The sequence below is a fragment of the Typopeltis vanoorti genome, chromosome 18 (assembly GCF_054136105.1).
Source record: "Typopeltis vanoorti isolate ZY-2024b chromosome 18, IOZ_Tvanoo_1.0, whole genome shotgun sequence".
Taxonomy (NCBI): Eukaryota; Metazoa; Arthropoda; class Arachnida; order Uropygi; family Thelyphonidae; genus Typopeltis; species Typopeltis vanoorti.
In genome coordinates, this window is record NC_143566.1 from 45,035,463 (window position 1) to 45,049,769 (window position 14,307).

Consider the following 14,307-nt stretch of genomic DNA (forward strand, 5'->3'; position numbering starts at 1 on the left):
TCTTTTTCACAATAAATATGAACAAGGTTGTATTTTAGTTTTTAAAGTAATGATGATAAAATAGAATAAAAATTTACATCAAGGAATTAAACTTTCTCCTACAGTGAACTTAAACACTCTCCTTTTTGCCGACGATCAAATAATAATTTCAAATTCTGAAGATAACTTACAGAAAGCTATTTTAGATCTAAATGAAATAGCCAAAGATTATGGTATGATAATATCAACAGAAAAATCAAAAACTATGGCCTTTAAAGGACAAGATCCAGCAAGAACTAAAATAGTAATAGATAACAAGATCTTAGAACAGGTGAATTCATTTAATTACCTAGGATGTACGATCACATATGAAAATGAAAAAGATATAAATGTAAAAATTGAAAAATATTTAAAAATAACAGGTGTAATTAACTCTATATTTAAACCAAACCTAGTTCAAAAACAAGCCAGACTAAAAGTATACAATACGTTAGCCTTGCCAGTCTTAATGTATGGAAGCGAAATCTGGACAATAAAACAAAAAGACAAACAAAGATTAATAACAGCAGAAATGAAGTTTATGAGAAAAACTGCCAAGTATACCCTATTTGATCACAAAAGAAAAGAAGAAATTATGAAAGAATTAAACCAAGAAGCAGTAATAGAAAAAATTAAAAAACATAAACATAAATGGATGGAACACGTTCAAAGAATGAAAACAGAAAGATTACCAAAAGAAGCCTTAAAGTACAACCATTAGGAAAAAAGAAAACCAGGACGTCCTCTTAAACGATGACTTCTAAGGCCGGAACAGGCTATGCTAGGCCTAAATCCTTGATAGTTTAATGATGATGATGATGAAGTGATGATGATTACCTTATTACCATTTTCATGAACAGCAAGAAGCTTATCAGTTAATGCATTAGTTATGGGATTACTGATAAGCTGAAAATGCCTGAGAAGTGCAAGGTATGTATATGTTACTGCCAGAAAGTATTGACAGGATTGAAGATGAATGGGATAGGAGAGAGATTGAGAGAGACTGATATACATGGGGGGGGGGGCAGATTCTGGAAAGATCTCATAAGCACCAAGAACAAAAATGATATTAAAGCAACTGATATAACCACAAGAAAGAATATAAGAACATAAGTTATCTTCATAACTCTGCTATAGTATGTTCATATATACACCCTCTGTCCAAAGAGAAACTGAACTTTTGATAGAAAATAAAACACAGGCCAAATATAATTATTTAAATCATTTATTTCAATCAATATACTCTCCCTCAGCTTCGAAACAGCATTTGGCATGGTCAATTAATTTGTTAAATGAGTTCTTTATATTGGTTTTTCGGATACTGTTGAGGGTCATGGTTACTGCAGCTTGAACGTTTTCAATCGTGTTGTATCGCTTTCTTTTCATCAGCAAATGAAGTCGGGGGAAGAGAAAGAAGTCACAGGGTGCTAAATCAGGAGAATATGGAGAGTGATCCAACACAAAAACTTGGTTTTTGCTCAAAAACTGTCTCATAATGTTCGAACGATGAGATGGTGCATTATTGTGCAAAAGTGACCAGCTACCTGCATCACGATATTCATGCCGTACACGACGAATTCTCGCTATCAATAGCTTCAAAACTTCGAGATAAAACTCACCATTGACCGTCTGGCCAGACAAAACGAATTCTATGTGAATAATGCCCTTGGAATCGTAGAAACAAATCAGCATTGTCTTTACTTTTGACCTCCAAGCGACTGTTTTTTCAGATGCCCCTCTTCTGGTGGTCTCCACTCAACACTTTGTTTCGGGCTCATACTCAAAACACCACATTTTGTCACCAGTAACGATTGTTTCAAGGAAGTCTGAGTTCTTACGAGCGGTTTTAATGAGGTCCTTACAGTATTCAATTCGATACATTTTTTGGTCATCGGTCAACTTGTGGGGAACAAATCACAAATTCAATTTACGAAGGCCCAAACTCTCGGTCAAAATGTTGTGCACAGTTGATTTTGGAATCCTCAATCCATTTTTAATCAATTTCATGGATGATTTCGGGTTTTCTTTGATGAAATCATGTACTTTTTGGATGTTAACTTTGCTCAGTCCAGTTTTTGGATGGCCCAGCTTTTCATCATCCTCAAGCGTCTCATGACCACTTTGAACTCGCTTAAACCACTCATAAACTTGAGTACGGTATAAGCATTTCATGCTTTTCAGTAAAACTTTTACCAAGTTTACCACAAAAGTCAATCGCAGCTCTCTGTTTGAAACTCATTTTCCGACCGTTCCTCAAAACACACTCTCACTCTTGGCGCTAGAACTTGGCTTCTGATGAAACAAATGTCATAAACAGTTGACACAACACTAATGAAGGTTGCCACTTTCAACAACAAAAAGATACAGCAGGTGGCACCACAAGTTTCTTCAATTTTCAAAAAGTTCAGTTTCTTTTTGGACAGGGGGTATAAGTAAAAGAAAAAAATAAATTACAAAACCCTGGGGAATTTATGAATTAATAAGAATATGTGAAGAAAGAAAGCCATCAACAAGAAGACAGAAAGGAAACCTGCAATCTAATCATGGCTGAGGAAAAAACAATTAGATGATAGTTTGCTGTGAAGAATAGTATGTCAGGTCTAATAAAATGATTCTGAATTCTAAGAGCAATTACATAAATTTCTCCAAAATTACTATTATTATTGCACCCTCCATGGAGTCAGAAGACTCACTGTGGGAAGTTCATTCAATTGACAACACCTGTATCATCCTGAACCTTAACACTCTCTGCATTAACATGTTCTGATAACACAGGCCTGCGATGGAAAAGTTGTCTGAGAAGTAATAATTGATTCTTATATATTTTTAGGTGGTGAGTTCAGAAAAAATAGTAAAAAAATGCCATCACTCACCAATTTTATCCAATTTCTAATTTTATCGTTTTTATTCGCATATTTGGATTTAAATTCAGCGCATTGGTATTTATTTTCATTCTCCTTTATTTACAGCTAATTAGTTGTATAAGTGCTTTTTTGAAGTGCTTTTTTATGGAAAATTAAGAAATTTCCACAAAACTTCTCGTTCTTAAGATATAAGGAGAGGGAGGGAGAAATACAGATATCCTTACTATTCAGAGGAAGGTGATTTAGTTTACTGTAACGATATTCCCGGACTGATAAGCAAATTCAATGTAAAATATGAAGTTATCGATTGGAGGTTGTTTATCGATTCCTCAAAAAGAAACCTCAAAGCTGTGCTTCACCATAATTACAATAAGTATGCTTCAGTACCAGTGGCACATTCCATGCATTTGAAAGAACGATACGAAAATTTAGCATTCATTCTCAGCAAACTTAAGCAGTGATCAGAAGGAATGGCCAGAAAAAGTCACATTAGAACCTGGAAGTAAAAATGTTTCACACGAAACTTTGATTGCTCGGAAAAAAATCCTTTTATCCCCGCTTCACATAAAGCTGGGATTGATGAAGCAATTTGTCAAGGCTTTGTCGAAAGAGGAGAGTGTTTTAAATACATCTGCAAAATTTCCGGGATTATCTACAGCAAAATTGAAAGAAAATATGTTTATCGGTCCAGCCATCAGGAAACTTATGAAGGATTAACTGCTTGAAGAAAAAATGGCAACTGTTGAAAAAGAATTGTGGAAAGCTTTGAAGGAGGTGGTGACCAAATTTTCAGGAAACCACAAGGACCCCAAATATAAAATGATTGTGGAAGACATGCAACAGAAATTCAAGGATTTATGATGTTCCATGAGCTTAAAAGTGCACTTTCTCAACTCTCATTTATTATTTTTATTATTATTACAGGTATCTCCATGAAGTCAGTAGACTCATCGCAGGAGACCCAAACTATCAAAACAATATCTGTCTGTGAATTCATTTACCGACGAAGAACTCACAACTGAGTCAGGCAATGCATTCCACTCATTCACCACCCTCCAGGTGAAAATCCTCATTCTCACACCTTTGTTAACCAACTTTTCCTTAATATCCAGGGATGATCTCTTGTTCTTTCATCACTATCACACAGCTGAAACATTACCCCTGAATCAATCTTATAAAAACCTTTTAGTAATTTAAATGTTTCTATCATATCCCTCTCTTCTCCACCTATCAACCAACCTCTGCAATCCACAAGCTCTCATTCAATCAATGTAGGGAGTATTTTTTACATCACTCACCACAGAGGGAATAATAACCTCTTTATCTCTGGATGTTAGTGTGTTCCTCAATAACCAAGTAATCCTATGTGCAATCTTGGACACCTTAGCAATGTGTCCCCTGAACTTCATCTCCCTATCTGCCAACAGCCCTAAGGTGTAGGGAGGATTTTTTATATCACTCACCAACTTAGTCAATCTCCTCTGAACCCTTTCCACAGCCTCCTCATCATCTCCAAGGAATCCAGGTGACCAGACTGAGCACAGTAATCCAAATGTGGAAGTATCAACGCCTTATAAAGGGGAATAATAACCTCTTTATCTCTGGATGTTAGTGTTTTCCTCAATAACCAAGTAATCCAATGTGCAATCTTGGACACCTTAGCAATGTGTCCCCTGAACTTCATTTCCCTATCTACCAACACCCCTAAGTCCCTAGCCTCATCAATCTCTTGGAGTACCGTTCCATCAATGTAGTACACAGCTGGTAATCTTTTAATCCCAAAATGCATAACTTTACACTTTTCTACATTGAACTGACATCCATTTCCTTTTGCCATCTTACCAGCTTATTTTAAATCATCCTGCAAACTCTCAACATCAGCTTGATTTTTTATTGTGCTACCAACTTTGCATCATCAGCAAAAACTGAATATCTCCCTTTAAGCCATTTCCTATATCATTTATGTACAAATTAAACAACAACGGCCCAAGCACAGAGCATTGAGGCACACCACTAGTCACCTGCCTCATCCTGGACTCTCCTCCTCCATACACCACCTTCTGGTATCTCTCCCTGAGCCATTCTCCTATCCATATCACTAGTTTAGTATCCATCCCCATCTGCTCCAATTTGCACAACAGTATTCCATGGGGGTATCCTGTCAAAAGCCTTAGCAAAATCCAGATGTAACACTTCTATTTATTCAGGAGGATATATATTTTGTAATGTGATAGCAGTACTTCTGAATTCAACAAAACTATGAATACTGTTAATTAAAAATAAGTAATAGATACTATCCTATCCTAATTTACACTCATGCTAAGACCTACACATTTCAGCATGTAGGTATTCGGGACCGGAATCCTACGTTATACTTAGGTCACTCCGTATTCCTGTAGGTGTCCTATGTCTGTAGAAGTGTGTGTCACAGGCAGGTTTGCCTGTTCTGGGGAACGAAAAACCCAAGTTTCCATGGTGAAAAAACCCCCTACCTCCATATGAGACTGGCTAACTCACCTTTAGCCTAAAGAGACCAGATAAAGGTTCCTCACATCACTGATGGGAATTGAACCCAGGTCTTTCTGATCAAAGGGCTTCATCTATACTAACTGGGCTACGGAGGCTCTAATAGTACTATTTCATATTAAATCTAAAGTTTAAATTAAAATCAAATGAAATGATAAATAATTAAATAAAATAATAATTATTAATAACTTTTGACTGCATAGAGTTTAATATTACACATATTGTTTATTTAACCTTGTGTTAAACTCATTCACCATACTCTCAGGCAATGCATTCCACTCACTATCCACTCTTCATACAAGGAATCTACAACTCACTCACATATACAGCTTCCAGGAATTCCCTCCTGTTCTATAACTCCCTCCATTTTATGAAAAATCTCTAACACTTAACAATAACAATCCATTGCCATCTTATGCATCTCAATCAAATTGCCATTCTTCCTCTATTCCTGTGACTTTGCAAGTGACATTTCCTTAATCTGCCTCATATCCAATATTCAAAATTGCCTAACACTGTCATAATCAACCTTATCAAAGCCCTTTCTATTATTCATTTGAACATCAGGAAATCGGACCTGTGTATAGTAATCCATATGTAGTGGACTGATAAGACACCACACAAGAGAGCAAAACCTCTTTACATCTACATGAATTTGACATCGTAATGGATTATGGAAGTGACATCACTTCCATAATCCATTACGATGTCCTCAGAATTTGGCAGGAAGATCCCTAAAATTCAAGTCTCTCTCTCTCTCTCTCTGTTATCTTCTCTTCCTCCTTCAAAATTTAGCCATGAACTGTATATTTTGGATACCATCAGAGTATCCAAGAAATGATGGTTATGACAATAAGAACAATAAGTAGACTGCTAAAATATTATCTCCCCTTAACAAACCTATGCTCACCATCAGAGATAATACTATCAATCCAATTCTGTATCTTAACCCTTACAAATCTCGTAAACACCTGCACCAAAACTTCAGACAAACAGACTGACATATATGAAATATCAATCACATCATTTCCTTTGTAAAGTGGAACTATTTTATCCTCTTTCCCCACCTTTGGGAGTGGGGGGGGGATGTGGTAAAATAATTCCACTTATTAATTACATGAGAATAGTTCTCACAATTGGGGTGATGTACAAAAACTTTCCTAAAAGAATGCTAGACCAATCTTGATTTGGTCTCCTTTGGTGGTTGATTTCCTCCCATCAGGTTTTCCTATCAATGCTGTGTAACCCAGGACATTAATGACTTCTCTGATTGGCCTTAAACACTATCCATAATTTTGTCAATGATAAACTCTCCATTCTTCTTCTTCATTCAAGAAACACCATAGAGCTCAAGTGATTCAAGTTTACAGATCTTCATTGATCTGTAAACTTGAAAATGGTGAAGCGATTTGCAAACACTGATTACTTCACCATTCTCAAATGGGATGAAGAAAATTTAGTGAATTTTAATGTTTCAAAATACAATCTTGTGTTATTTCTCAGAAGAAAGATCTTACTTCACTACTCTTCCCCATTACTTTTTTGATAATATTCCTGTACCTGAGAATGAGCAATATTCTCTTCTTAGGCTGAATTTCACATCTAGCCAATTCTGGCACAAAAAATTCAATGTCCTCTTACATTCGAAACACATCTTCCTTACACAACTCCAAGCACTTAATAAATCTGAAATCTACCCAGCCTTAGAATACCGTTCTCACATTTGAGGTATTTCACCTCCAGTTGTTCAAGAAACTCATCAATGGATTTTTTCTTTCTTCATAATTAGCCCACACATGGCACTATTGCGTTATTGTTTTTTTTGACATATCATGTGTGGGACTGACAAAAAATATATCAAGTTTACTTAATTTCTCATACACTTCCTACTCATTCATCATCAATCTCTTACATCACATCTTCCACATTTAAGCCCCTCATTAGGTTATGAGGATGAACCTTTGTCAATTGCTCACTAAATACCTCAACTATGATAATTTTCATCCAGTAACATCATCATCCTCCCATAATCAATCTTTCTTCTATTTATCACATAGAAATAAACTCTGTAGGTTTTTCTTGGTTTGACTAGCAAATCAACAACTTCTTAGCCTCTGCAGTATAGTTCTCATGTAACTGATTATTACTATTTGCTTTATGATACTTCCATAATACCTTCTTCTAGAGTGCATGCTTAATCTCCCTATTTATCCATTCATTTTACATCCCTTATTTAACCTCCTGATCTTCAGAATACATACAGATATTACTACTGTTAATTAGTTCATGATCAGTGTCCAAGCAGCAGTGACCTGTTTTCTGCTTAACTCCTCATTCTATGCTATAGTTCCAAAATATATCCTAAGCTTTCATAATCACCATCCATATAGTTCCACATATGCCTTTCACTTTCATCACAGAAATCTTCATACAGCTGGCCACCATTCAGATGATAATCTCAATATCACCCTTGCCAAATTATTATTAATATTATTATTATTATTACCCCAAGACCTCATGGAGTCAAAGACTCATCTGGGAATGGAAAGACCCATCTGGGAACTCAAATGGACAGATATTTGACACTATTCACAAACACATCCTCTAATGATTCTTTGTATCAACCCACACAAAGAATCAGAAGAAATTATAGCACATTAGTGCCATGTACAGATATAGGCAAGATTTGGGAAAGAAGGAACACATTTTTCTTAAAAAGCTGCAGCTGAAAAGGTAATAAAACAAAGCTCTGAGGCACTCCTGTTGGTAGAGAAGCTGTGTGTGTGAGAGAGAGAGAGAGAGGAAGCCATCATGGCTACCCAATTACACAGGCTGAAAGGTAGACCAGAGGATGGCAATTTACTGAGAAAGCCATGATGCCAGACACGATCAATGAAAAAACAGCATTTATTTACCCCAAACCTTTCTATGGCAGCATGCTCAGTGGTCAGTGATATAGGATATGAGATCTGCCATGGAGTTGCACTAGCAGAATTTGGAATTCATAACAGATTCCATTGATAGCCAGTGATTAACTGGTGGGCTTCTAAGTAGTGAAGAAGTCAACTGTTAATGACTCCCCCCCCCCCCTAGAAACATACTCCATCCACTGCATTATTCCTCCTGAGAAAGAAAGAGAGCGAGACGAAGTGAGCATAACTGATCAGTAATTTGATGACAAACTATTATCTTCCTTTTTTTTTTTTTTTTTGGAATAGATCAGATATGTGATTGTTTTCATGTATTAAGATAGGTGCCAGCTAGTATAACAGATTTTAGAGATGTTATTGCATAGGTGCTAGTTCTGGAGCACACCATTTTGGGGTGATACCATTAATACCAGTACACTTTTTTATATCTAAGTTATTTAAGATTCTTCTGATAATCATAATACCAAAAAGGCCACAGGAGGTATATGATCCACTGTTTCTGGTATGGTAGGAGGTGATTTGCATTGGTCATCAATGTGTGAGTTGGAGGAAAAGAATGATGCCAGGAAGGAGACCAGCTTTATCTTTAGGTGCTGCAACAGTGATGCCATTTGGATGAGAAAGAGCAGTGGAAGTATAGGTGGGCAAAAGTTTCATCTAAAAACCGTTACATCCAGAAGACCTGAATGCCAATTGGATATGAAATGAGATCTCTGCTGTTGGCCCTTTCAGAGCCAGAATTGGGTTTACAAGTGCTATGCAGAAGTCACTATAAGCAGCAGCTTTAAAACATTGTGCAAAATCTCGACAAGTATGGCTGTATCAATTTACCAAAAATCTGGGAGATAGTTATTATTATTATTATTATTATTAAATGGACCAGTTATGATGTGACACCTCCAGGGGATCTAGTGACTCATCGAGGGAGGGCACCTACTCTACAACTCTCCATCTCCACCACTCAACCTAAAACAACTACAGCAAACCACTGTCATCTACACTAATGCCATCTACTGCCCACCACCACTAGTATTTTCACAGACAATCACAAACATCTGTGCCAACAGCAGGATTCGAACCCACAGCCGTTTGGCTGGAGAGCAGATACAATAAACACTCGACCAACCAGGTTGGATTATTTTTTTTTTAAGTGATTTGAAGATCAAATTTTAATATTTGTTAACTCTCTCCTTATTCATCAATAGATGATGCCAATTAGGACTTTAGTTCCTTGTGTTGTCCGTTACAATTTTAAACTGTTCCTACTATTAACTGATTGTTGCTGTTTGCATATTGTGATAAATTGTTCTTTGTGCTCTGAAGACCAGCAAGTAAGTAAATAAATATTAATTGTTTCTTATTATTCTTGTGTTGTAAATTAAAACCATTAAGTAAACTAAATCATTTGCCTAATATACATATATCTATCCTTGTTACCATCCTCCACATTCTTCAGCCTATACCTACATCCAATTAAATATCTCATCCTCTCTCTAGCTCAACTTCACATTATACTGTCGCAAAACCATTGTCACTATTTCTCCCTTCCATCACCACCTTATATGAGCATAATTTCTGTTTTTAAGCATCTTCTCCTTCTTGCTTTTTCTATCCTCATGAGAAAAACATATTCTTCCATTTCTGTACCCACCAACCCTGTTTCACTTATTCCAATAATTTGCATTGCAAAAAATTTATCAATGCAATAATTTCTTATTTCTGATAGTCAATGCATTTATAAATAAATATAGCAATAAATTTCTGACACTCTATGCCATTACTGCTATTTACTCACACCTGGATACGCAACCTTCATCACCATGTACCTCATATTTTCTATAAACCTAATCATCCCCCACCCTTTATCCTATGTTATCCTATGCCAGCCTGGCCGGCCGAGTGGTTAGCATATCCGCTCTTGAGCCAAAAGGCTTTGGGTTCAAATCCCACTGTAGGCATGGATCTTTTGTGATAGCCTGTAGAAATACCAGTGGTGGTCGTCGGTGGTAGATGGCGTTGGTGTAATTGTGGTCAGTTGGTGGAGACAGAGTTGTAGAGCGTATCCGCTCTCGAGCCAAAAAGGCTTCGGGTTCGAATCCCACCATGGACATGGATGTTATGTGATAGTCCGTGGAAATACCAGTGGTGGCCGTCAGCGGTAGGCGTAGATGTAATTGTGGTCAGTTGGTGGAAACAGAGTTGTAGAGCAGGTGCCCTCCCTCAATGGGTCTATGGACTCCCTAGAGGTGTCAAGTAGTAATAATAATGTTATTCTATTCCTATCCCCAGTTATTCCCATACAAATGTACAGAACTATTTCCACACTCACTTTTCTTACTATATCTTTGTCCACTTTGACATTCTGATACTTTCCATTTTCCTATCCATCTTAATTCTTGTTCGCTCATTATTCTCTCACACTATGCTACACACAAATATTACACTACATAATAAGATAATAATAATATGCTTACTGTACTCAGCAACAATGAATGGCTTCTGAAATTTCTGTCCCTGAAACAAAAACAGTTTTGTGAATTTACACATAATTATGATAGACTTTTTTATGTGACCAATTGCTATCTGATTAATCCAAGATTGGTAAGCTCCTAACCCAAGCACTCACCAAAATTACTAATCAAAAGGACAATATATACATATATTCAACGATGTGCAATAATTTAATATATACAAATATATATGTATATATATCATTTTTTTTTCAAAATTCTTTGAAATGGAATTAAAAATGGAGAATTTATGGATAAGTGCTGATAAACACCAACAGCTATGATGGAAATGGTTATAAGATTAAACTGGAAAAAAAATCTATTTGTACTCATTCATAAACCTAATGAATAAGTCAAGTACCAAAATCAGTTGAACTAGACAATAGGAATAAAAAAAAAAAAAAAGACTTATCTGCATAATAACTACAAAATGCAAATGAAGGTGAAATGTGGTTACTTAAACCAAAATTAGAGTTAGCCATATCATCTGGCTTCAAACTTTTAAGAATACTTATTTACCAAATAAACAGAAAATCATAATCACAACAGAATATCTTTGCAACACTCCAATATCTCTTGAGCCGATAAATTTAAAAAAAAAAAAAAAAATATATATATATATATATATATATATATATATATATATATAAATGGCTCATCCATGCAGTTAGCCTAGTGGCTTTGCAACCATATGCCTGGGGAAGGAGTGTCCTAGGTTCGATTCCCGTCGATGACGTGAGGAGCTTAACGATCTTCCTCAGCCATAGGCAACTTAGCCGGTCTTGGGCGTGGACAGCACGGTTTTTTCCGCCAGTTTATCTGTGGGTTTTCATCCTGCAAGCAGGCAAACCAGACCCGTGAACACACAGGCTACAGTCATAAAAAATACGGAAAGGAAGGTAACGGGAAACCACCTTGCATCATTATCTCCCTAGTAATCAGCTGCAACCCTCTTAAAGAGAGGAAACCACAGGATCAGATCAGATATAAATGGTTCATCCATCTGTTCATTGGACATCAATAGATGCTTGGTGATGTGCCACACCAGTCCACATGTGGTCCTGTTGTATGCTTTTCTGGAGGCTTCAACTCTCTTAAGATCAGTCACTCCAGACACACCATCCATCCATCTTACTGACAGTTTAACCCTTCCTCTTTTTCCAGGAACTTTACCTTTTATGACTGTTCTGAAAAGTCCTATTCCTTCCATCCTTGTCAATATCCTTATGGAACCTAATAAAGTTCTATTCGTATGCCTTTCAGTATATGATATCGTCAACAGCCCGCTGTAACACCACATTGCAAAAGTAGCTATCCTTTTCTTCTGAACAGCAAGGCTATTTTAGGTTCTAAGTCTCATATCCATAAGTTGCTGTTGGAAAAACAGCTGCATAAAAATCTTCAACTTTATTCTAGTGGAGATATATCCATCCTTCCAGATTTTAGAAAAGTCTCTGACTGTTATTTTAGCCATTCCTAATCTTCTTCTGAACAGCAATCTTCACATTTATAATGAATCGAAGATACTTGAACTTGCTGACTTCCTCAATTCTTTCTCCATTAAGGTACACTTGTTTCTCAGGAACTTTCCTCTCTGTATTTCCTTTGAGAACCATAATCTTTGTCTTTGAGCTGAAGTCCTCTGTTCTTATTGATCTTGTTAATTTTCAAGAATTTATCCTAGTTCTTCCATATCATTAGAAAGGAGTACTGTACCAACAGCATACCTCCAATTACTGATCAATTTACCAGCAATCCTAATTCCAGTCTTAAGCTCATCCAGTGCTACACTCATGATTTCCTCAGCATAGATAACTAAACAAGTGAGGAGAAAGTAGACATCGTTGCCTAACTCCTTTTCCAACCCGATGTCAATCAGTTAATCCACCACCTGTTCTTACCATGGCTTCTTTCTCCCTGTACAAATTGGCTGATATTATGTTGAGGAAAACCCATTCTTTTCATTACTTCCCATGGTTTCACATGCTCAACACAGTCAAAAGCTTTAGCATAGTGTATGAAACACATTACCATACGGAATCTAAATTCTTTATACTTTTTCTATGATCTGTCTAAGGCAAGTGATCTGATCTCTGGTACCCTTACCTTTCCTAAAACCTGCTTGTTCCTAAGGCATCTCTGCCTCAACTTTAGTCTCAATCATATTTAGAACTATCTTTAATAAAATCTTGCTTCAAGAGATATTATACTAATAGTTCTAAAGTTTTTGCAATCCTTCATATCTTCCTTCTTATGTAGTGGTATGAAAACCGACTTCTTCCAGTCTCTAGGCCATGATCCTCTCTCTGTAGATTAACTCTTCTGAGATTCCATCTGCAGTGGGGACCTTATTGCTATTAAGCTGAACTGCTCTTTTAATATCATGCCTAAGTGATGGAGGTTCCAAATCAAAATTTTCCTGATGAGAAGGCTCCTCCAAATTTTCTTTATCCTCTCTGTTGTACAGTTCCTCATCCTTTCCATCTGTTTTTTTGATTTTCATTTCTTCTGTTAGTGCTGTTCCATTCCTGTTTTTGAATGACATTCAATTTGTGCTTAAACTTGTGTTTTAGGTCACAAACTAAACAAAACATCCTTTTATTATTGTGCCTCCTCATCTGAAACTCTATCTCTTCACATATATAAAAAAATTTCCTTGTCCTGCCTGATGACTCTTCTGGCCTCTCTATGTAATTGCTTACATTCTTCAGTCCCTATGTCTCTGTTTTTCTAATTGCCTTCTTTCAATTAGATCCCACATGGAATCTGATATCCATGGGTCTCTTGCTCTTCTTATTGGGCTTAGATACTTCTTGGCTGTATCCTGTATTATACCTTGACTCCTTCCCAAAGCATTTCTGGTGAGTTCTTCTCAGTAGTCTCCAAAAAAATCATCCAACTGAGTTGATGTTTCTTTTGTGAACCCACTTGGAATTACTCTAATATCTACTCTAGTGTGATGTGCCTGACTTGGAAGGTTTCAGATTCTTAGTCTTACTTTGGCTCTTACTAGCTGATGATCTGTAACTACAGTTGCTCCAGGACAAGTAGGCACATCAGAAATGCTTGTTGGAGAGCCAGGATGTAATCCATCTGGTACTTTGACTTATCAATATTAGTTGTACAAATATAGATGCACTATGGGTGTTTCTTGAAGCAGGTAATAACTAATCTGTTAGGCATGGGCAAATTCCAAAAGTCTTTCACCACAGGTGTTACGTCACCCAGACCAAAAGTACCACACTCAGGCCTAACCTTCATACTCTCTTCCACTTTTGCATTAAAGTCCTCTAAGGTCTCTCCTTCATAGGCAGTCCAAAACAATCTAAGTTTTTCAAAGAATTCCTCACTCCCTTCATCAGGCCTATCTGTGGAAGGGGCATAAGCTACCACAATTGACACATTGGTAGGGTAAGCCTTAAGTCTAATACAAAGTAAATTTATGCTGTAATTAACAGG

At 36.6% G+C, this 14,307-nt stretch overlaps 1 protein-coding gene across 1 annotated transcript in view; it reads right to left on the bottom strand.

The window, feature by feature from the left end:
• LOC150096624 (CD109 antigen-like) overlaps positions 1-14,307 on the bottom strand; it is a 930,782-nt gene that overhangs the window by 676,528 nt on the left and 239,947 nt on the right. Inside the window, exon 9 of the mRNA XM_090407963.1 lies at positions 10,813-10,852. Within this exon, the coding sequence (XP_090264089.1) occupies positions 10,813-10,852 (40 nt within the window). The remainder of the gene's footprint in view (positions 1-10,812; positions 10,853-14,307) is intronic.